Genomic DNA, 25309 nt, shown 5'->3' on the forward strand with positions numbered 1-25309 from the left:
GCGATTCTAAGTTTGAATCGCGTAAAAAATACCCATGTTACAAAAAAAGCGCGGTGGACAACTTTGAAAAAATGGCCCACCTACTCGAAAAAGACCTACCCTACCTGTTGTACAGAAAATTATGTAGGTATATTAAAATATGTTATCTTTAATATTATGTGTTAGGTTTACCTAACACATATTAAAGAAACTGATATGTGTAAAGCCGGGGTTATTAGTCCTTTTTTGTTCAGTTAATAAGATGATACAAACTTTTCCAAAAAGTGACTTAAGATTGTGCACCAAGGTCACTTTGTAACATCACGGTCATGGTCTTGTGAAACTACCTACTTATGAATCATTCAAAGACTTAAATACGGCGTGTCATCTATTTATCAGAAAAATAACATATCCACTTCGCACTATCGATTTTAGGATAAATCTTTATCACTTCCAACACAATCTTGTCTGAACCATACAAAATACTTTATAAGATAAACGGTGTCTCAGTTGCACAAAATCCGTTTACTTCTAAAGTCAATTTTAAGACACAATAGCGTAAAGATATTTCAAGTAGATCAAAGAAGTTGAACAATAGTTACCACTGTAGTTACTTTTCTTAAGAAAATGGCAAGTTTCAAGATAGTGTCCCTGGCTTTGCTCGCGTCTTTTGTTTTCTTGGCGATGACAACCAACGCAGAAGATTTGCAAGTCGGCAGTACCGTGAACGGCATTTTGGCTTATTCGGAGGATGTCGAGCTGTCCTCCTGGCCGCTGAAGGTTAGGACCAAGAACGTGTTTTATAATGACGACAAGAATAGGACGCTAAAGGTATGTGGCTGAATTAATTGAGATTTATGATATGTAAGAAAAAGTGTTGGAAACTTAAGCAGACTTGTGCCAGCAGCAGCTAAACTCCATCAATAACTGATCCATAATAAGTCTATAGAAAGTTAGACGGAGTTGAGGCTAACCGCAGTCAATTAAAAAAGGAGTCAAGTAATTTCTGAACTAAAACTTACTGAACTTAGATGCGTAATGCATACTTACGTAGTCAACTTGGCCGTCGCATAATTTTAATTAGTTCTGTCTAATGCATAAGCTAGGTGTTCTTAATATTCTTATTTCAATGCATGATTAATCACTGAGTAGTCCTAATATCTGCATCACTGTCACGATTAGCACGTCAAATAATTATTTTAGTTATTTGATCTGTTTTAGATATGACTCTGATTTGTCAGTGCCAAAAGTGGCGATTCTTCAACAGAAAACGTCACTTTTGATGGGTCAGATATATAAATTTGAAACAGATCGAGTAACCAAAATTTGAATCGGGTCAATCTGAAAATAAAAAAAGAAATTCAGAACATAGGTATGTTGGTCTTACCCCTGTCGTGTGGGCATTTTCAGAATTTGGGTCCCCCAATTAGGGAAAGTTGTTAACAAAAATTAACCCGCTGTCAGTTTTGTGACGACAACTAAGCATAAAATCTGTGTAAACATTTTCTTTTTTCACATTCTGAGTGTAGATTATCGCTTAAAGTTTATGTGATTAACACAAAAACAATATTTTTATTGAAATTTAATGCTCAAATATCGTCACAAAACTTATAGTGAGTTAATTTTTGTTAACGATTTACGCTAATTGGGGGGTCTCAAATTCTGAAAATGCCTGTGTGCACGGAGTTGCATACAATTTAGCTATTATCCACACACATTTTTTTTTCAGATTATGAATTCCATAGATTGTTCCGATTAAGACTGTGTAAGGCCAACCTAAGACATTTCATTTATCAAAACGATATCGGTTTCAGGGCATCTCAGCGATAGATAAGGATAAGAGTGAGGCGCGGGTGACAGTCACTTCGGGCGGCGTTGGATTCACGTTCGCCAACGTTTTGATCAAGAGCCAGAAGGGGGATGGACTTAATTACCAAGTGCAGTTCTTTGTTTAACGGAACTTATATATGTACCTTGCAGTGGAGGCCGGTGAAAATTTCTGCTAGGCAACACCAAAGAAAAAAGAAACCTACCTTAACATTATGTACTTTACTAGTAATCAATTTTAGGCACGCCGGTGGGAATCGACTTGTATGGACTGCTGGTACCTAGTATACCTACCTACTTTAACATATGTTTTACTAAGAAACAGAAAACACCAGATTATAGTCAAGCCAACAAAAGTATCTTCGTTTGGTGAATACCTATGTGTTTTAATTATTTGCTCGAACCACCCGCATCCGGTATAGAGTCTGTTCGGAAAGAGAAGGGTCGTAGAATGTATTGGACCCCATACATTTCACGACTCTTCTCTTTCCGAACAGACTCTATTAAAGTTTGAATTGGGCCGTAAGAAGTTTTTCTGTTAGGTATATTTCTCTTCTCCAAAGGTTCTTTTATATTCAAATATTTCAAAATGCAAACTCAACACCGTAATCGATACGCAAGGCAAATAGTAATAAAAACGACCGACCAATTCCCCACGAATGTTCACTTTTAGTTTATTTCTTTCAAGTCTTGCTCGTCACTTTTATTCCGCACTTTAGCTCCCACCTCAATTCAGCCACTCTCGTCTTTCCTTGCATCAGAATTTACGAAATTACGTTCACAAGCGGAGGTAAGTTTTACAAGTCTGGGTTTACGGTTGGTTTTCGTATGGTGGCTGGGGCATCTGCAATGTTTTTACTTTTCATTGCGAAAGCCGGAATATGATGCAGAAATGTAAAATGTAAGGACAATTGACTGGAGAGGGGAGCGCAAATGTGTAGTGTGCGCTTCACTTTGCCTCCCTACCGTGAAATAATATTTTTTGCAATTGTTTTTCTTTTGCTATTCGGCTGAGAACATCCTCAGATACTGTTGCCTTTTTCGTTGGATCGTTTGTGGAATTTTCGAGGAATATACGGATTAAACATGCTTAAGTAACACAAATGCGCAGGCTTTTAATGTATTTTTTCTGCACGAAACTGCTTGCTTTATTAAAACATTATGGTAAAATGTAAACTTATCGAGCACCGCAACGTAACTGTACAATATTTTTAGATGCCAAGTAATAGGGCAATGTAACTAGAAAAATAGGTAATTACCTCATTTAGTAACCTAATTTTCCTAGAAAAATAAGTTGGCATTGACGAAGATTCCGGACCACAAAGGGCAATTCAATGGCTTCATTTAATTCCCATCAAAAAGTCAATTAAAAACTGTCTCTGAGTTCATAATATCAGGTGTTGGTATCTAAAACGGAGTTTTGTTTCCAGTAGTTGGCTCGCAATAAATCCAGTGAATAAAACAAGTTGTTTGGGGACGGAGTGTATCGCCGATAACGCGATCCAATATCGGCGCCGACAAAGGCTTACAAGAGTTAAGGCACGCCCCGGCTGCATATTCAACGGGCAACCGACATACTGTAGACCAGGAGCTGGAATTGTATTCGGACATTAAATTTGGTGGACAGAAAATACAGGTGGTTTGGGTGAACTGGGACTAAACACGATATAAGATTTAACTCACATTTTATGTATTATAATAATCAACACATAATTTAAATATAGTTATCGTACCTGCTAAGACGATGCTGGAACGAATCCCGGCAGGACCACAAGTTTTTGTGGTAAGCACGAATATACTATGGATACTGTCTATGTAGGTACATATTCAGTATCCATGACTCAGGAACATAATCATATTATAATATTTAAATATTATATGTATATGCTTAAACGTCGTGGCTGATAGATAGGAAATAACATAAAAAGGTCCTCGCTGCATTTATGTTTAGTACCTACTCAATGTAGTCATGTGTCAAAATAATTATAATTTAACAAAATATAGACCATGTTATCTAAATTTAAATCCAACACCGTCTCCCATCCTCACAAACAAACGCATACTAAACATTATGCCAATTTATTCATGCGCGTTTATAAATAATGTATTATATGCAGCGGCAGCTCCCGGTCTCACGCATGGCTTGCCACTGTCCGCCACGCACGCCCACGGCCCAAACTTTGCACAGCCCAGACCCCGTGAATTCATTGCCTGATCAATACTTGATGAAACGCCACTTAATTGAAAAGGCTACCTTTGTTTACTGAACTCATGCGGTTCTAAACGAAGCTAAACAGACGCGGGCTACAAAGGATACGAGTTCCTGTGACGTAAAGGATTAATTGCAACTTTTTAGGAGACATTTCAAAGTATTTTTGAGTACGTTAATCAGTAATCGTTTTTGTATCAGGTAAAATTTTTTAAACAAAGTTTAAAACAAATGTGAGTGTAATAAAATTATGGAAACGGATTAAATCGCGTATATTGAATTTACAATTTGAATTTGGTCAACGGGTGACTGAGGAAAAATTACAATGTGCAAAAGCTACCCACATACAAGAAATATTAACGAACCATGACCATAAATAATATAGATTTTTAAGGCACGTTCACACACTATTAATAAAGCTAGTTATACAGTATTCAAAAAATACCCTTATTTAAAAATAAAAAAAAATAAAAATTACCATTATTATGTTTCCATTACTTTTTTTTTATGGGATAGGAGGCAAACGAGCAGACAGGTCGCCTGATGGTAAGCGATCACCGCCGCCCATGGACACCCGAAACACCAGAGGTGTTGGAGGTACGTTGCCGGCCTTTAAGATGGGTATACGCTCTTTTCTTGAAGATTTGAAGGTCCTACTATACATTCTACTACTACTACCATATATGTACGTATGTGTATGTATGTACTTCGTACTATGTTTCTATATTTGTTTCCATAACTTTATTTCATGAGTAACTATCGCGGTAACTGAAGACAATATTGAAATGAAATAATTCCCCAAATCTGATGTAAGAATATGAGTCATACCCGTGATTTCCCAAAAGTCATTTATTAGTTTTCTTACAAAAGTTACTTTTTTATTCACTACAGCGTAGTGATGTTTACGGCCTGTAGCCTTCGGCTCGCCGCTTCGCTTCTCTAACATACTTTTACTATTGAGCAGTGTTACAGCTTGCATGCGATTTCATCCGTATCAACGGATAGTAAACTCGAAATTTCAGTTTTGGCGAATCGAATAAAGCTCCAATGTAATGATGGTTTCCATAGAAAATGAATCCACAGTACCTTAAGCGAAGTTTCGGAGTCCGGACCTAGTTCGTTCTAACGTACTAACAGATTGAAATATAAAAAAATCTAAGACAGCGACATCTTTTAGGCAATTTAGACAACAAAATAAACATACTCCATAACGACTCGCACAGTAACCCTTTGGTTAAAAAACATCTAACTGACAAAGCAAGGTGCGTTCACAGTACGCCGGGTCAGGTCAGGTGGCTTTGAGGGCGTGACATGATTCGGGAATCCCGGCATTTGAGCCGTCGGCGTTGCGAATGCACTTGCTATTTTAAAGCCTTCTAGTCTTATGTCCACAGATATAATATATATGTTATGGACCAAGTGATTAATAAGGGCATTATGAATAATGCCTAGCCGTATTGGGCAAAGTGATTAATCATCGTCTAGACGCCATTTTTTATCAAATTGCCCGGTCATTATGATAATGCTACGTGACCATTGGGCAAATTGATAATAAGTTTAACAAGTTTGTCTAAACGCCATTTTTTATCACATTGCCCGGTCACTATGATACTGCTACGTGATCGTTGGGCAATTTGATAATAAGTTTAACAGGTTTGTCTGAACGCCATTTTTTATCATATTGCCCGGGCTTTATGATACTGCTACGTGATTGTTGGGCAATTTGATAATGTTCAACAAGTTTGCCTGAACACCATTTTTTCATTCAGCTATCCGGTGTGGTATTATTACTTTGTCCAACAGAGGATGGGCATTATGTATAATGCCCGGGCAAAATTCAGCTATTAGATGTGTTATTATTACTTTGCCTAACAGAGGATGGGCATTATGTATAATGCCCGGGCAATTTAATTATTTGAATAGTTATTATCAAACTGACCACTCACAATGGGCATTATTCATAATGCCCGGGCATTATGTATAGTGCCCGATTTATCACTTGGTCCATAACATATACACAGTTTGCAGCTTTCGGGCGTCCATTTTTGTAGGTTAATCAACGAAAACATGAAAAACGCCTCGTTACTTCATTTTCAGAGCAGGCTCCGTAGCCGAATGGCATTTCTACGACGCGAAAGGAAAACATAACGCCGCGAAAAGTAGTCTGGCTCTGTCGCGCCAATACGCAAGAGCGATAGAGATAGATATCTACGAACATTTCGTTTCGTGAGCGTTTGCGCATTCGGCTACGCACGCTGAGTCATTATTCCTATCACAGGTAAGTAAATATGTCAGTACCTACATCTAAACATAGTTCTGTTTATAAACACCATATTATTATAATGCTGTCATACTAGTAAATCAGTATTCATTTATATTCTACATCGGTGGCAAAAAAGCATGCGATCGACATGCATAGCATGCGATTGAGCAGTCTCCGTAGCCTATGGACGCCTGTGACTCCCGAGGTGTCACGTTTGCTTTGTCGAACCGAACTTCGAACTCTCGTTGTATGGTAATAGTCTCTTCCAGTTTTGTTTCCTATCCATTCATTTTATATGCCATTCGACTAAATTACAGAATATTTTTTAGGTTCACTAATGTCTTGCAGAAACTTTTCTCATATATTGATTCGTTTAATAGTTCTTGGCAGAAGTCACGTTTGGCAGAAACACGTTACGCAGAATATGCTTTGGCATAAATCATTTCGCAGATTTTTATAATACCGAATGGTATGTTGGCATAATGTTAATGAGCATAATAGTCTTAAAGTCGAATAGTACTTTCGCAGATAATATTTGTGCATAATATTTAGGCGGCATGGTTTCCTTCTCCTTCTAATTTGGTTTTTGATTGCGAGTCGGACGTATTAGGGATGTAAGATACCTAACACTCCTCCTCGCTTCGCTCGTCGTCGTAACTAACGGTGGCCCTGGGATAATATTTCCTTTTTGACAGCGTGTCATAATTTTGCTCTTGTAATAGTATGCTATATGATTATTATGATACATAAAATTATGCTATATCAAATTCGACCAAAGTAATGTTCCGCAAATGTATCGTATGCGTGGTAGTAATAATGACAACTATTTTTCTGCAAAAGTACCATACGACCAAAAGTTTTCTGCGAAACATGTGCGCGTTACTGACCAAAATTATTCTGCCAGATGAGGGTAACCCGATTTTTTATGTTAAAGATTTTTGAAAGAGATTATTAATATAAGTATGACCGACATTTAAATGAAAACATCGATGAAAGTTTAATATAATTGGAAGCGAGATATTTTTCGTTCGCATTCGGTATTTTCGGTAATCACTGATCGCTGAGAGCAATAATTTTGATGAAATATTTCCAGTGTGTTAAGGCTCGTACACAACAGTTATATGATTATTTTTATAATAATTAAATGTAAAAAAAACGCATTAAAACAATTTAAAAACCAAACTGGTCTTGTTTTCGTGGGGGTGTGTAAGTTTGCCATGTACTTAGTATAAGAAGGGTTTCGTAAAAAAGTTTTGTACGAAACCAAAGCCGGACGATACATCATACTCGTAGTGATGAGACATCGCCTATATAGTAAAATACAGGGCGTTCTAAGACTACGGGACATAAAGGATAAGTACCTTAAACATCGTTGACAGGGTATTCTGCAGAAAGAAGACTAATAATAGCCGCCTTTACACAGACGCTCTATCGCGGGTGATACAGCAATAGCGTGTGAAAGAATGCGCGTGTAAAGCCGACGGAAGGGAAAGGGAAAGACCGCGCGGAGCGGGCGCGCAATCGCGGGGTTGAGGTTGTCTTTACACGTACGTTCATTCGCGCGCGCAACATGGCGGACATACGCTCGTGGACTAAAGAACTCTTTACAAATCGATACTATTAATAAGAATAAACAATAATAACGCGGTCTATCGCGCACGATTAGCCTTTGCACTCACGCTCCTTCCGTTCTCAAAAACTTCGACGCGCAACCACGTGCGAAAGACCGTGAACCTTAAAAACTAACAACACTCAATCGCGATTGCGCGCACAAGCTTAACCGCGCGCTATCCTGTACGCTCCGGGAACGCGCGATAGAGCGACTGTGTAAAGACGGCTAATGTCTAAAGCATAAAGTCACTTTATGCTATTTTTAAAAGTTATTAATTTTGCATTCAAAGTTTTCCTAAATTTACTTGGTTTGTCTGGTGACAATGATATGTGAAAAAAATCACCAGAAGGATACCCGCAAAATTGTATAAAAAATTGTTAGGCTCCTATTAAAATAAGTACATGCACTAGACAACGTAGAATGAGCAATATACACAGGCAAGTTCTTATTTACACTGATATCATTGTCACACTTTAAACTTCAAAACTTTAAACTTTTTTATTCGCAAGAAAACATGTAAAAAGGTACATAATAGGCCTTAAAACTAGATAAGTATCAGAGTATTCGACCAATAGGCATGCAAAAATACAGATAAAACAAAAACTATAAGACCGTAGCGACATCTAGAGGATGCTCGTAGCATTGGCGCAGAAGGTATGACGGCACGGTGAGTGAAAATCTGAACACTGGTCCAGGTTAAATCAAATAGTTAAACGAGTTACGCCCCTTAACGTATCGCACCGCAGTCCGCATTACGGCCGTATGCCGTTCATTCCGTTGCATTGCCAGCAAATCGCTGCACGATTGTACAGTTGCGTATTTAATTAATCAATAAATCTTTGCATTATTTGCTGTGCGATGTGGGCGACTAGGGCACATCTCGGACTATGGCGATCAACGAAGCGCGTTCCTACGCACATTACCTAAGGCATCGTGTAGGCAAACCATGCTTGTATAAGTGAGATAAGGCAGGTCGACTGACCGTGTTAGTGACAGGCGATAACTGTGAGCTAAACGAGAGCGGGTGGGCGGCACTTTCAGCGGGAAGCAAGGAGTGGCCATACTGTACGATAGCAGGCCTACGTCACTCGCTCGGGGTCGCGCGTTAAGTACCTACACGCTAGCCGTTCATTCGAATGAACAAGTGGCCGAGGGGCGCCACGCGTCCGCCTGTGTAGTCGTGTAACACGTACCTTCTGAGTTTTACGTAGTAACTTATTGATATTAGTTAAATAAAGCGTTAGGTATTTGTCGTTTTACGGGAAAGTGAAGGATCTGTTACGTTAGTAACTTATTAATCTGTGACGATAGTATTCTTTATTATGACTGGGACGAGGGAGTAATCTCATAAAATATGGGGCAGTAACTGTAAAAAAATATACACTTCTTTCTTGGTCCCTCATGACTGAGGACCGCGACCACATGAAGTTATGCGCTCGCCACGTTCTCCATTCTGAAAGATATTCGCCTTCCTATAATACCCGTCGAATAATACAGGATGTAATTTTTATCAATATTTCAGGAGGTGATTATACAGCTGATAAAGAATCCAAAAAAACTAGGAGAGTGTACCTTCATTTCACCCAAAAAAATAATAAATTCCTTTGAATTATTGATACTAAGTGCGTAGCATTAGAGTAAACAAAAATCGCTCAAGTAGGTCGATCTACTACTTCCGTTCGTCACGCTGTTCAGCGGCGTGTGCGCATGCGTAAAAAATATATTGTTTGATTTTTTATTATTATTTACATAGCCAGCCCATCGTGTCCAGCCTGTTAAAAAAATAACATGTATCTATTTCAGAACTGCCAACGACCGGTGGTCCTGATATATTGTCCTTTCACCCTTTTGAAACCGTTCTGTGACAGTCTTTCCGTATTGCAAAATCGTTGGGTTAACCAGGCGCCGGATTATTAACTCTACTGGGTGTTACTCATCTCTGCTCTCAGATTTGTCCTTTTTTTTTAATCTTTATTGAAAAAAAAGGGTTTTTTCACAAATGAAAATGTCACCCTTATTGTGACATAGCAAAACATGTATTTATACTCTTAATTTCTACGCTTAATACCTATATTTACCACTTCATACAAATTTATTGCCTTTTCCGATTGTGGGTAGGCCAAAATTGTGTTAACCTCACCTGTATTATATAAATCACATCCATATTTCTGCATGAAATGAGATTTGTCCTTATAAAAGTCATTAACAGGGAGCGTACTTTTCGTGCTGATGACATCAATTTGACGTCACGCTCCATATAGGGTGATCACAAATTGTTTTATTGTTAATTATTAATCATTAGTCATCAATCATTTTAAGTTATGAATTTCTTTGCATGGTAATGAATGCAAGAAGGATGGTGTGCTTTACGTTAGAGAGAAATTCTCTTTTCTACGTATTTCTTGTAATGTGTTGTTAACAATACTATTTAATTAAATTTATTTATAAAAACAAATCAAATAATTTTATTCACGTTTCACATTTCAAGTAGGTATTATTTATGCCACATGTAAATGGACTTCTGTATTTGAAGTATTGTATACGATTAAAATGATTGACGACTAATGATTAATGATTTACAATAAAACTATTTGTGATCATCCTATACGGAGCGTGACGTCAGATTAATGTCATCGGCATGAAAAGTACGCTCCCTGGTCATTAACCTGACCCCGTAACCGTTAGCAACCATATTAAATTTAATCTTCAATTTCACCCGTTCTGGGCATCGCTCCAAATCTATACGTTTTTAGATACCATTTCATAATGATTGGGTATTTAAAATGTTAATATAGTTTGATATAAGCATTCGACTATCCTTATTATTCACTTCGTAGGCTTGTGTCGTTCACGAACTATGAACTGTTAGGAATAAAATCCCATCAATGATCGAAATGAACTGAATCCTTCCGTGGCCTGAGAATCGGTCTTTGCTCATTTAGTTCAGTATAGGACCGGCGAGCGCGAGCGGTTTGGATCGAGAACGAATGTGTGACTGCGACGACCGAGAGCGAGAGCTACTTAGCAGAGCAACAAAAAAAGTCAAGTTTTCATATTAAACTTCGGTTACTTACAACCTTTCGGCCCGGAATGTTACTATCTGTGGACTATTCGTATCATTTTGACACTATTCGGTCCCATTCGTTCTGATCTTTCCGACCGCAGTGGTCGCCGGTCTGGCTGAACTAAATGAGCAAAAGACCTAAAAGAGCGAACTAGTTCGTGGGAGCGATTGAACGAGATCGGAGCGCTCCGATCAACGAACGAAACGACACAACCCTATCACTTCGGTGGAATACTTAGAAAAATATCCCACCGAAGTCAACTCAGAAGAGTTGATACTTCCATCATTTTTATGAGACAGGACAAAAAGCAAGCAGACACGGCTACCCATGGACACCTAAAACAACAGAAGGGTTGGAAGTGCGTTGTCGCCCTTTAAGGTGAGGGTAAGCTCTTTTCATGCAGGTTTCAAGGTCATTCGGTCCGTATCTTTCTTTTTAACTTATTAAATAGAAATTATGTTTAAACATAACTACTGTCCATATTTTTCTTCTAATTATATTCGATACCTCTGGGTTCAATTGGCGTAAAGGACATTTTGGCGAAAATGAGTTATATATACAGTTTTGTTCAGAATTTCAAGCGCTATCGATCTGTGTAGTTAAAATTTCGATATCTCTTAAAAAGTTGCCTTTACGACCAAGATTTTCTACTATGGACTTGCAAAAATAGCTTTTCTGAAGGGGCGTAAATATCAAGTCATTAATTATAAATTATTATTTGTGTCGTAAAGGAAATCTACAAATAAAAATATAGTCGTAAGTCACCTTGATATATATTATTGCCCTTTAAGCCCTTACGTTTTAAGGATCACTTTCTATAGTAGTGTGGTAAAGTTGGGCGTAAAGGACAAGCTTTTTTGTTCTTCGTCCTTTACAACCAGCACTAAAAATATTTTATCCGCAACTGTAATCGATATCATTGGGTTCAATTGTCGTAAAGGACATATAATGCAGGTTTCCAAGAGAAAGATAAACCCACTTTTTTGTTTTTTTGGCCTATATTTGTGACGTGTATAAGAAAAATATGCAGATTACGAGTATCTTTAACCTAGTGTAACAACCGTAGTGATAAACTAAACGATTTAGAAGATAGATGGTTGTAAAGGACACGTCAAAAGCTATTAACGTCCTTTACACCCATGATTTGATAGGGTCGTAAATGACGGTCTTAGATGATTTTTATACAAAACCGGGGCGTAATTGTAACCGAAATGGTACAAATGTTGTGCTAAGTTTACAATTAAAAACTGGAAAAATGTGTCAAAACGTACTTAATATGGCATAGAATAGACATTAGTTTAATGCAGTGTATTATTTATCTAAGCTATCTTAGAAACAAAAAAGAACAAGACTATTTTATATCCAGTTTTGTAATAAAGAAACAATATTTGCTTAAAAACGATCTACTAATACTTTGGCAACAAGCTCAAAGTTATTTTTTTAGTATTCGCCGCTGTTGAATAGTCAGTAGGTTACGCATTCAGCCTTTAATTCTAGCGGGGAAACGCTTTCGTAGTATTATTATACTGCGACGAGATGTAGGTAATTTAAAAAAAACACTATGGTAATCAGGGTACATACCCACAACGTATGCACAAACGCTCACGATAATATATATTTCGTAGCTATATATTTTTTTCATAGCTATAGCTATAGCTTTATCGCTCTTGCGTATTGCACCAGACTGCATTTTTGTCGGCGTCTGGCGTCGACGATTGCCATTCAGCTACGCCGCCAGTAAACTTTAACAGTAGACAATAACAGGTGCGTTTCGTTAGCGAATGAGCGTTAGCGTTTGGTGACTTGGCTATGTACCCACAGGTACTTAAAGCATTGACTATAATATTTCTAGGATTGAACTCATAATTAAGATTATTCTTACTTAACAGGTTAAAGACTAAATAACAATCTTCTGTTTTAAAATTATCAAAAATATGCATCAACATAGTAGGTAGTCTTGACTACAGTTACTATTATTTATTAGTTGGTCACAGTTTGTATACGCGTCTTAACTTGCGTTTATAAATTGGTACTTAACTCTTAGTTATTCTTAGAACTTCTTTCTACTTTATACTTAAAATTACTGTCGTATTAATATAGTCTACTGTTCACAGTTGCTGATTAAAGTTTACGTGATTACCATTAGTGTTTTTATATTTACTTAAACTACGAAAGCGTTTCCCTGCTAGAATTAAATACTGAATGCGTAACTTATTGAGAGTTAAGACAGCGGCGAGTACTAAAATAATAACTTTCCAAAATACTAGATAGTTTTTAAGCAAATGTTGTTTCTTTATTGCAAAACTGGATATAAAATAGTCTTGTTCTTTGTCTCTGCTAAATATTTAGATAAATATACACTGTAACACTAATGTGGCTATTCTATGCCATATTAACTACGTTTTGATACATTTTTCAAGTTTCTCAATTGTAAACTAAGCTAAAAACAGTTGCCATTTGTACCATTCCGGTTACATTTACGCCCCGAATTTGTATAAAAATCATCTAAGACCGTCATTTACGACCCTATCAACTCTAATTGTTCAAAAAAATCGTGGGTGTAAAGGACGTCCATAGCATTTTGACGTGTCCTTTACAACCATCTAACTTCTAAACCGTTTAGTTTATCACTACGGTTGCTACACTAGGTGAAGGATACTAAAAATCTACATATTTTTCTATATACGTCACAAATATAGGTCAAAAAACAAAAAAGATATAAACATTTTTCTAAAAAAAAAGTTGTTTTTTGCTTCTCCTGAAAACCTGCATTTTGTCCTTTACGCCAATTGAACCCAAAGGTATCGATATGGTGCTTTATTTCGTGCACTGCATAACATATTTATTTTATTTTAAGTATAAGAATTATTTCACCTTGTTCATTCTGTTACTTAAATAAATAAATAAATATAAATATACCTCTAAATATTGGGGACATCTTACACAGATCAACTTAGCCCCAAACCAAGCAAAGCTTGTACTATGGGTGCTAAGCGACGATATAAATAATGAAGACAGTTGTAGGCCACATTTCCCAAATTTAAAGATACTCACCCTAACATCACTATATATTTTAGAAACTTGTAAATTTGTACGGAAACACGAAAATTTATTTGCCAGCCCTCATAATCCTGAACCTCAACATCATAACTTACGCATCCGCAATAAACTTATTCAAGCAGTTCCAGCTAATCTTCATATGTTCAATAGAGGCCCCTATTCCATGTCCATCCGAATATACAACCAGATCCCCCAGTATATAAAAAATGAACACAAATATGTTAACTTTGTAAATAAACTCAAAACTTATCTTGTTAATGAATGCCCATATACTCTCCAAGAGTTCATGGACAATTAAATAACTTATTTATTTATAAATTTATATGAAGCGTTAATACTTAAGTTTTTGTTTTTACCTAGTAAAATGTGTAGTGTTAATGTTTAATGTAAATGTAGTTATAGCATATAAATATGTTGCCACGCCCTAATAGGGTCCATGAGCACACCTACTTTGTAACATCTTATAACACCATGGATGCAATAAAGAAATATGAATAAAAATATGAATATGAATACATACTTAAATAGATAAATACATATATACATATAAAACATCCATGACAGGAACAAATATTTGTGCTCATCACACAAATAAATGCCCTTACCGGGATTCGAACCCAGGACCGCCGCTCAGCAGGCAGGGTCACTATCACTACCGACTGAGCCAGACCGGTTGTGGGCAATGCTGCACAAGCCCTGTTTCGACACCTGTTATACAGGATGTAACATTAATGCTGGTGATCCATTTAAGAGCATAACCGGTATCGAATAGCGGTTACGAATACCACTTCCTTTTTAGGGTTCCGTAGGAACCCTTATAGTTTCGCCATGTCTGTCTGTCCGTCCGTCCGTCCGTCCGTCCGTCCGTCCGTCCGTCCGTCCGTCCGTCCGTCCGTCCGTCCGTCCGTCCGTCCGCGGATAATCTCAGTAACCGTTAGCACTAGAAAGCTGAAATTTGGTACCAATATGTATATCAATCACGCCAATAAAGTGCAAAAATAAAAAGTGGAAAAAAATGTTTCGTTAGGGCACCCCCCCTACATGTAAAGTGGGGGCTGATATTTTTTTTCATTCCAACCCCAACGATCGTTGGATAGGTATTAAAAAATGAATAAGGGTTTACTAATATCGTTTTTTGATAATATTAATAGTTTCGGAAATAATCGCTCCTAAAGGAAAAAAAGTGCGTCCCCCCCCTCTAACTTTTGAACCATATGTTTAAAAAATATGAAAAAAATCACAAAAGTAGAACTTTATGAATACTTTCTAGGAAAATTGTTTTGAACTTGATAGGTTCAGTAGTTTTTGAGAAAAATACGGAAAACTACGGAACCCTACACTGAGCGTGGCCCGACACGCTCTTGGCCGGTTTTTTAAAATAAACACCATGAAAATTAAAGGTACTATAGAAGGTAATGTATAAGCCGTAGGATTTATCTTCGGCAATTATGTTACATAGTGTATATTTTTATGAGTACTTTATACTAAATTGAACTTTAGGTCTTTCTGTAATCTAAGAACTTAACACTTTTCTATATAACTGTTTGTTTCCTAAATAAACAAAAAAAAAAAAAGAAACTTAGCCTATTGAGGACTGCCAGTCATATAGGTAAGTAAGTGATGAAGTTGGAAATTGTGGCCGCGCTTTTTGAACACAACCGCTTGTTTAAAGTGGTCTCAATTATCCGAAAAAAAACTTAATTCCTCCCATCCCTGTGATATATTGTATATTATGTCTTTTTGTGAATAATATGTTATTTTTTATCAGCTTCAGCAAAATAAATTCTCCGAGCTAGTGTGGTGAATAAGATTTTTCATGTATGGACACAAATACGGACTAATAATGTTTGCTTAATTCATCCATTCGTATTTTTACACTTGTAGTAAACGAACAGAGAAAAACCCGTTTCAATACTCATCGACATTGTGAAAAAATATTTCAGAATTTTTTTTGAGGAAAACGCAACTGTAAAAATAAGCTTCATAGAATAAAACTCTGGATCCAGAACGGGAAAATATGCGAAAAGAAATTTTTGTAAAAATATTTTTGAGGAGCAGGGATTACAATTTATTTTTGTGGTTATGAAATAAAAATATTATGTATCGTATTAATTTGAATTTATACAGGGTGTTTCAATGAACATAATACAAAATACGTAATTCCGGCTCTATAATGCATGTATCCAGGTTTTAAAATTATACGTAATTAAATTTTGATAATTTTCTGAGAAAATAAATACTTATAAATACAATTATTGAAGTGTAGGTGTCTTATCACTAACATAATTATAACACTTTAAACGATACTTATGTCAGCTTATACTTATGTCACTTTATACTTATGTCAGCTGCTTGACTTTTTAGTATGTGTGTTGTGTCTGTGTATTTTTTATATTTTATTGTAAATTATGAGTTGTGTTACTTTAAATAAATAAATTTTAATTTTAATTTTTAATTTTTTTTTATCAGTTATCAAGGTATTGATTATTGTGATTATTGTGACAGATAACATGTCAGAATGCATTTTATTCATAAAATGTCAGTCTAGATAAACAAAAAGGTGAGTTTATACAAAACCAGGTTCGAACTATTTTCTCTTAACAACTTAGGCAGGGTAACCCTGTGGTGACCAAAATAACAGGATTCAGGAAAACAATGATATTAATGACTATTAACTAGTTAATAACAAGCGACCTAACATAGTGTTTTAGCAATAGAAAGACGAATTTGTAAAACATGATCTGTATTACGTTCATCGAAACACCCTGTATAATGAAATAAATACATAGACATATGTATAGTGAGTGGTACATGTAATAAAATTGTTGGTCTGAACAGGACTTTAATGCAGCTCCAACATTGACGTTTGAAAACGACCTTTTTGAAAGCAATATGTATCACTTCACCATGCCACTCCATGCCATGCTCTGTATCAAGATTCAAGATCGGGTGAGGAATGCCGAGATCCGTCGTCGCACCAAGGTGCTAGACGTGGGTTTCGTCATTACCAAACTAAAATGGAGTTGGGCGGGACATGTTGCTAGGCAGAGTGATGGCAGATGGACTAAAATGTTAACAGAATGGTGGCCGCTCACAGATGTCATGTATGTATGCTTGGCATCTGTTAGCTCGTTGGGTGGACGACATCCGGAAAATTGCGGGTCACAACTGGATGAGACTAGCTCAGGACCGGGATAAGTGGCGTACTAGAAGAGAGGCCTATGCTCAGCAGTGGGCGATAAAGGGCTGATATGATGATGATGATGATGATCACTTTTGACACGGTTATTATGCAGTGACATCTTAATTTACATCTAGGAAGCATTGTGCGAATACTACGGCTGTGTAACAAAACAATATTGACGTAAACACTGCTCTAGAGGTAACATGCTTCGTGATCTTCGTATATCAACGCAGCAAAGCGACTACCTGCTGGAGTGCTCAAACAACCAAAGTAAAAATACAGCATACCCGATATCTGAGTATTTAAAGGGGTTACCGGTACCTAGCTAAAGTCCAGCGCGATAGAGCCAGACTACATTTCGCGGCGTTTCGTTTTCGTTTCGCGTTGTAGAAATGCCATTCGGCTACGGGGCCTGTAGTGGCGTGACTGAGCCAGACTGCGCTTTGATCACCACGTCAACGATTGTTACATCTGCTAGGCCGGCAGTTAGATAAACGATATCGGCCTATCAGTTATTCGGTACTGTTACTTTTTGCGAACAACTGACAGATTTATGAGACGGATTTTGGATTTTAGCAACAAATCCGTATGGATCTTAAACGCAAGCGTTTTTTTTTACCACAGAATGAAGAGTAGTACTAACGTACAAAAAGGACACATTTTACAATACCGAAGTTTGACAACAGTCCGGGGTAGAGATGGGTAACTACCCAGGTAAATACCCGACGGTGGGTATTTACCGGGTAAATACCCGATATTTACCTACCCGCGGGTAAATACGCGGGTATTTTCATTTTTCTTCCAAATTCGACGTTTTTAAATGGTGTTTGGGCTAAAATAGATTAATTTAAGTCAGTCTTTGTAATTGTACACATAATGTTTATTCAAATTGAGAACGAATAGGTTGCTATGAGATAAAATGTGATTTTAGTGTATCACTCCAACTATAAAAATCGTGTAAAATATCATTCTCTGACATACCGAAATAATTTCAAATGCTTTTAGTATAAATTATAAGTCTGATAAATTAAAACTATAAATAAAAATATGTGAATAAAAATATTTTAAAAATCTCTTTTTGAAGCTCATAACTCATACATAGTGTGTTTTATGACAAAAATGCATATAAACTTTTTTGTAGGAAATTGTGTCTACTTTAGTTCGTACATACAATACTTTTCGATATTAATGATGGTTTCCATGAAATATGAAAAAAATACATTTTACCCCCCCTAACCCCACCATAACCCCCTCCAACCAGTACTAGGAAGTTTTTCTTTATCGTATAAATACGACTATTTAATACAATCTAAAAAGCACACATAAAATTTTTTTTTTTATTATTTTTAAAAATATACATTATAACTTCTGTAAACTTAATTGTATATTTGACTGAACAGTTTCGTTTTAAATTGTGTATAATAATTACAATCACTAACTTAGTATTTATCTCCATTTTAACACAAATCAGCATGTCCAACATGAAATGAATCAAAAAAAAAAAAAATTTTAAAATTTAATCTGTTTATTTCTAAGAAACGTGCATGCATTTATAATATACTTAACTGCTAATCTTAAATTGAAAAGATTATTTGAGTTAAGGAGTCTAGTTACATATGAATTGTTCTTTATTTTATTTATACATAATTAAGTTTTTTCGTTTTTAATAAGTGTTTTTTCAGTATATAACGAGCTTGGCTACAGGTTCGACTTTCTAATGAGTCTATCAATTCATTTGGGAATCTATTCAGTATCCGCGGTAATGTGCATTTCCATACTCTTCGCCCGTACTCATTGTTAGTTTTTTCGATCTCGTATGTTGGAATGTTATCTAAGTTACGAAGCCGCAGAGGTCGTGTTTTTTTCCGTAAGTATTTTATGTTCTTGTAGTATTGAGTTATAATAGCTAAATCTATTTTTTCAAAAACAGTTAACACCCCGCAGTAACTGAATAGATTCTCATAGTTACATTTATGTTTATATTTAATTTTTGTAGGTACAATAGTCTTAAGGATACGTAATTGTAGGTTATATATATCGTTTAGGTAGGTTTTGTATGACCTACCATAGCTAGCCAGGCCATAACTTATGACAGAATCCGCCATAGACATATATAGTAGTCTTAATGTATTAAAAGGGACTTTGTTTTTTAGAATACATAGCTTAGATAATATAGCCCTAAGTTTATTACATACTCGGTGGATGTGTGGGCCCCAATTAAAATTATGGTCTATAACTAGCCCAAGGTAAGTATGTTCTTTTACAATATCTAGGTGATTACATTTACAATTAGTGCTAGGCATGTGTAGACATTTGTGCTCGTGGGCCACGATCTTTGGTGTGAAGTAGTTTTTTTTGTATGGAGAGTGAATGTGCATCATTTTGGTTTTGGCGTAGTTGAGTGTCAGACCTAGGTCGTGAGCCCATTTGCACAATATATCAAAATCATGCTGCATCATGTTTTGTGCAGTTTCCAAGTTCTCATGAGCTGTAATTAAACATGTGTCATCTGCAAACTGGTATACCGAACCATGCCGGAAGATTTTACACATATCATTTACATATAGCAAGTATTCCGTTGGAGATAAAATCGAGCCTTGGGCGGTGCCGCATAAGGTCGGAATTAGGTCACTCTGTTCGCCCGCTATGGTTACGGCGTTGTGTCTATTAGCATGATAGTCTTTGATAAGTTCCAGCATGGGTCCCTGTATCCCATTTTGTTCTAGTTTTTTGTATAGTTTAGTGTGAGCCAAAGTGTCAAAAGCTTTGCTAAAGTCAATCATTACCACAAGTATATGATGTTTCTTTTCCAAGTGTTCGTTAATTTCATCAGTAAACAATGATAACAATTGGGATGTACTTTTATTTTTTTGGAAACCAAACTGTCTTTCGTGAATTATGCCATTAATTGATAAGAAGGAGTTTAGGGAGCTACCTATATATTTTTCTATGATTTTGTCTATACATGATAAGATTGTTATCGGTCTATAATTGTTAGTGTCAGCGTGACTACCTTTTTTATGAATGGGTCTTACCAACCCTACTTTAAGTTTGTCAGGAAAAACGGAGTGCGATATACATAAGTTTATAAGGTGTGTTAATACTGGGGTCATATGTTCCGAAATGTATTTTAAGTCTTTTGCCCTTATTTTATCGTATCCCGGACTTTTTTATCGTCTATCTGGGCTATTATTTTTTGTGTTGTTTTTTCGTTAATTTTCCCCAGGCGAAATGTTAGGTTAGGGGTGTTTATGTACGATTTCTCGTCAAGTAATGGCATGTTACATTTAGTTATCACATTTTCGACATTTTCTTTAAACTCCGTTGCAAATTTATTGACTAAGTGTTTCGCTTTTAACCTGAATGACTTTAGTATTACATCATCAATTGCTTTAACAATTCTCCCTGTAAGTTTATTTATAATTTCCCACATTTTTTGGGATTTCGGTAATTTTGACATATTTCTTTCTTTGTAAAATTATTTCGAGCTTGACATATTTTCCTATTGGTTCTATTCCTATATTTTTTGTATATTAACTCATTTTCCTTGTTACTTGGGTCTGCTAAATATATTTTTAAGAGTTTTTTCTTGTTGTTACACATATTTATTAAATTATCGGTTATCCAGGGGTTATCCTGCCTTTTGTTAACACATATTTTAGATTTGTACGTACATTTATTATATATTGATTGGTATTTGTTAATTATGAGATCTACTAATTCGTTCGGGTCGTCGCATTGAAGCGCCGCGCTCCAGTCAATTTGACTTAATTCTAGTTTGACTTGTTCGTTATTCAGCTTGTTTACTATTTTGTAGGTACATTCGCTCGCTTCGCTGATAAGAGCTAGTCCGGTTATGAAGTGGTCGGCCGGCGCATCTCGCACAACAGCTGATCGTAGGGAGCGCGCATACGCCCCGTACTTGCCAACGTCACGAACGAATAAGTGATCTATGCAGGATTTGGATATTCTATTTTTGTTAGATTCTATTCTCGTAAATTGTGATATACAACTTTCAAATCCTAATTCGTTTAGGCTGTTTAGGTATGATTTTACAACACTATTCGTGCACGAAATGTCAATATTCATATCACCTACTACTATACAGTCAGAGTTAATGGGATATTTTGAAATTAATTGCGAAAGTTCACTAATAAAGTTTGACTTACTTAAGTTAGGTGGCCTATAGATTGAACATATATTCACTTTACCACCTTTAGCGATTTCCACTTCACCGCACATACACTCGAAATTCACTGTATTCACTGGAGTTTTGGTGAATTGAACACTTTTATGCGCGTATATGATAATGCCGCCTCCTTTTCTTCGCGTTCGTAGTTCTGTGTACATAACATAGTCTGGTATGTCGAATAAACTCGCTATTAATTCCGTAATGTTTACTTCTGTGATAATTATTAAGTGTATTGTTCGTGGGGTGTTAGTGACGATGTATTCCAGTTGGGCGTGATTTTTTATTAATGACCGTATGTTGACATGTAGCAAGACTAAACTATTTTGTGCGTCTGGTAAACTAAACATGAAATCTATCCAGGAGTCGTAAAAGTTCTCTATAGCTGTTGTTTTAGGTATATCCATTATGTTTTATTTATATCCTTCTTAGTGTATATTTATATAGGTATATATATAATTTTTTTGGCATGTTGGCATATTCGATCACACGATATAGGTACTTATATCTTGTAGGTACATATCTATGTTTTTTGAAGTTCCTTGGCAATTCGCTCGATATCTTTTTCGGCCTTAACGTAGTAGATTTTTTTGTCACCATGTTTTTTTCTTACCATGATTTGGCCGTTTTTATACCAGACGTATTGGCACAGCTCTTTGTCCCTAAGGTTCGTTTTGGCATTCCACAGTAGGTAGGATGTTGTAGGTGTCAGCGACTCGCGCACGTACACTTTCTTATTGCCTTGTCCTCCGATGTCCTGGGCAGTTATTTCTGTTGTTTTTGCTGTCTCGCACCAGTCATTTCGCTTGCCCTCTTTTAAGGTCACCGAGATAGGCGCGTCCCGTTTGGCGCGCTCGGCTTGGGCGGAGTCGGAGCGTAAGGGTTTTTTTTTCCTGTAGGCCCTAAGGACGTCTCCAGGATCTTGGTGCAGCATCTGTCCTACTGATTTTGCTATTTTGTAGATATCCTCGTTCTCTTGTTCTACGACTCCGCATATTTCAATATCGTTGCACGTCATCGCCTGTTCGCTTTTGTATAGCTTTTGCTCCAGTACTTCGTTTTTTAGAGTAAGGTTCTTACATGTATTGTTTAGTTCTTTGTACTGATTTTCTATTAATTTAAACCTAGTATCGTGGTCCGTTAGCCTGCTTTCATATTCATCGATTTTGTCGGAATAAAAGTCGAGGGTAGATCTAAGTTCCTGTTCTATTATGTCCTTAACGGTTTTTCGTAACTGCCGGATTTCTTGCCTCATTTCTAGTAGCACTTTCTCTGCTTCGATTTGCGTTTCCGCCTCGGAGTCCTCTTCTTCACGGTCTGGCAGAATCACCGATATACGTTTTTTTGCACCTTTCGTTGGTATGCACTTGGGACATTTCCAATCAATTGCGTCCGTTACAGATAATGCACTCAGGTGTTCTGTGGACAATGATGCACATGATGCGTGCCACCATTTGGCACATTTGTTGCACTGCACTCCCGGGGCTTTTGTGTTAATCACTTTGTTACAACCGTTTGCTACGCATTTCACCATTGTTAGAACTTATATTGCGCACGCGCACTTATGGCTCCTTAGTGTCACGACCTGTCGCTAGCGCGCTCGCGACGAGACTACTTCGCGACGAATCTACCCGTCGATTTGGGTAGATACGGGTAAATACCGGGTAGATAGGTATTTACCGGGTAAATACCTGGGTGGGTAGATTGGGTATTTACCCACGACCCATCTCTAGTCCGGGGGCGAATCGTTGTTCCTTTCTAATGCATGGCACTCCGACCTAGTTCCGACTACTTGGGTTTGACAAAAATAAAATAATTATCTTATCTGTGCGCTACCTATACAGATAAGATAATTATTTTATTTTTGATCACGCAAAGGATCGTCAAGCTGCATCAACCCTAATAATTGACACGTAGCAATGCGAGCCGAACAAAACCGGAATCAGCTGAGTTGCTGAGCAGCTCAGCACGTAAAGAATGTAATGCAGTCGCTATGATCGATATCGGTTAGGTCGGGAGAGTGTTTTATCTAATTTAAAAATAGAACAGAGACATGACATTTACGAATTTCAATTAATGACTTTTGGCTTCAAAAACGGACCACACTCATAAATTGAATATGAACTAAGTATGTTTGAACAAAAATACTGGGTTCAGAAAATATAATGAATCTTTCTGATTCATTATATTTTCTTCTTCTTCTTGCTGATGTTCCTATCACCTTATAATGTTCAACTACTGCTGTCACTAATATGTGTTTCACCAAATATGAAGCCATCAGCACCCTTTAGTGTGAACTCCCATTAACAGAGCCGTATCAATGTCGCGAACTTGATTTACTGCCCAAATAGTTACATTAATCCGGCGCAAACTAATCACGAAGCTTAATTACCTCTTGCAGTCCGCTGAATAATGACGTCAGTCATACTTGAGATTGGTAAATACCTATATTTTAAGTAAAAATTAGACGGGACACTTACGAATCTCAATGAATGACTTTCGGTTTAAAAGATTGACTTCAGTCGTAAACAGAATTTAAACTATGGATTTACTAAAAATACCTACTGGGTTTAGAAAAGATAATTAAGCCTTTCATTCGCTGATTTTCCTAGCACGTTATAAAAGATCGACTGGTAATTTTGATATTATTAATATTTTCATTCCATTTCGGTACTTTTAAAAGTTACCAAGAGTGGCACTGAAACTGGAGCAGCTTCAACTGCTCTGCCTATTGGACATACAGCTTGGTTTGAGGTTATTTGTGTAGGTATATGTGTATATTTTTAATTGCAGTATTACGATTTGCTATCCATTCTATCGAACTTTATAAATTATAGTTTCATGCGCTCTTCCTACTCCATTTGAAAATACAGCTGGTTTAGGTTTATCTGTGTAAGTAGGTATATATGTGTATATTTTTAATTTCAGTATTACGATTGCCTATCCAGTCTATCGAACTTTACGAGCGAAAACCAGAGCGAGCGCTAGTTTATTAAGCTGCAATTTAAACGTAAACTATCGATCAACGGGAACTCTTAAGCTGACGGTTGAAAGACATTCGAACTAAAAGTTTCCCCAGTTCATACATTTATAAGATTAATAGCGATTTATATGCAATGGTGTGTTGGAGTCTTTGACCAGTACAAATAAAGTTACCCGAACAACAACTGCACTGCATGACTGCTTCATAGACGAAAAAATATGAAGAGCTACAAAGTCATTCAGTTCATATCGTTTAACCACCCTCAAAATTCAGATCGAGGAGACTACATCCAGAATTTTTATGCTTGAAATTAGCTGTAAGTAGGTGTAAATACGATATCCGTGTCCTCTCATTATCAACCAATATGAGAATTGCATTGAAACGATTTGTCTCTATCCATATTAGTGTGAAAAGAAAAATTGAATTTCTGTGTGTAATTGCTAAATATGATGAATTATTTAAAATTTGAAGAGAGTTTAGATTATTTCGAAACGACAGGTTCGTTAAAAAAAATTAGAATCATAAAAACAAAGACATATTAGTTAACAATTGATTAAAGATGTGGTGAAACAGAGACGGTCTTGTACTGTTAACACTAAGGATCGGTTGCACCAAACCGTCTCTCACCTTTAGAGTCTTTGTTAAACAACTCTTTGTTATTTATACTCTACTGGGTCATTTCTCAAAATTTTGCCACCCCCACCTGTCAGTACGTTTATGTTAGAACTTTTTTTTTAGTATACAATATCTTCATAAATAAATTATCAATACATATTAAAAGACAGTTTTTACATAGAGGCCTGATGCTTTGAAATCGATTAATTTTATATTAATGAAATAAATAATAATTGTAACTAAGTTTTGTCGTTCACCTTCCGTGTCCCAACGCGGAGTACTCATGTTTCGAGTTGTTAAAAGTACACAAATTATTAACTTTA

At 36.5% G+C, this 25309-nt stretch overlaps 1 protein-coding gene across 1 annotated transcript; it reads left to right on the forward strand.

Annotated features, from left to right (window-relative positions):
• The first annotated feature begins 476 nt into the window (after positions 1-476).
• Positions 477-2182, forward strand: LOC125226326. The gene is made up of 2 exons (XM_048130276.1): positions 477-810; positions 1794-2182. Exons 1-2 carry the CDS (start codon positions 607-609, stop codon positions 1932-1934), a joined length of 345 nt encoding a protein of 114 aa, XP_047986233.1. The 5' UTR covers positions 477-606; the 3' UTR covers positions 1935-2182.
• The last annotated feature ends 23127 nt before the right edge of the window (positions 2183-25309 follow it).

Source organism: Leguminivora glycinivorella, chromosome 5 (genome assembly GCF_023078275.1).
Source record: "Leguminivora glycinivorella isolate SPB_JAAS2020 chromosome 5, LegGlyc_1.1, whole genome shotgun sequence".
Classification (NCBI taxonomy): Eukaryota; Metazoa; Arthropoda; class Insecta; order Lepidoptera; family Tortricidae; genus Leguminivora; species Leguminivora glycinivorella.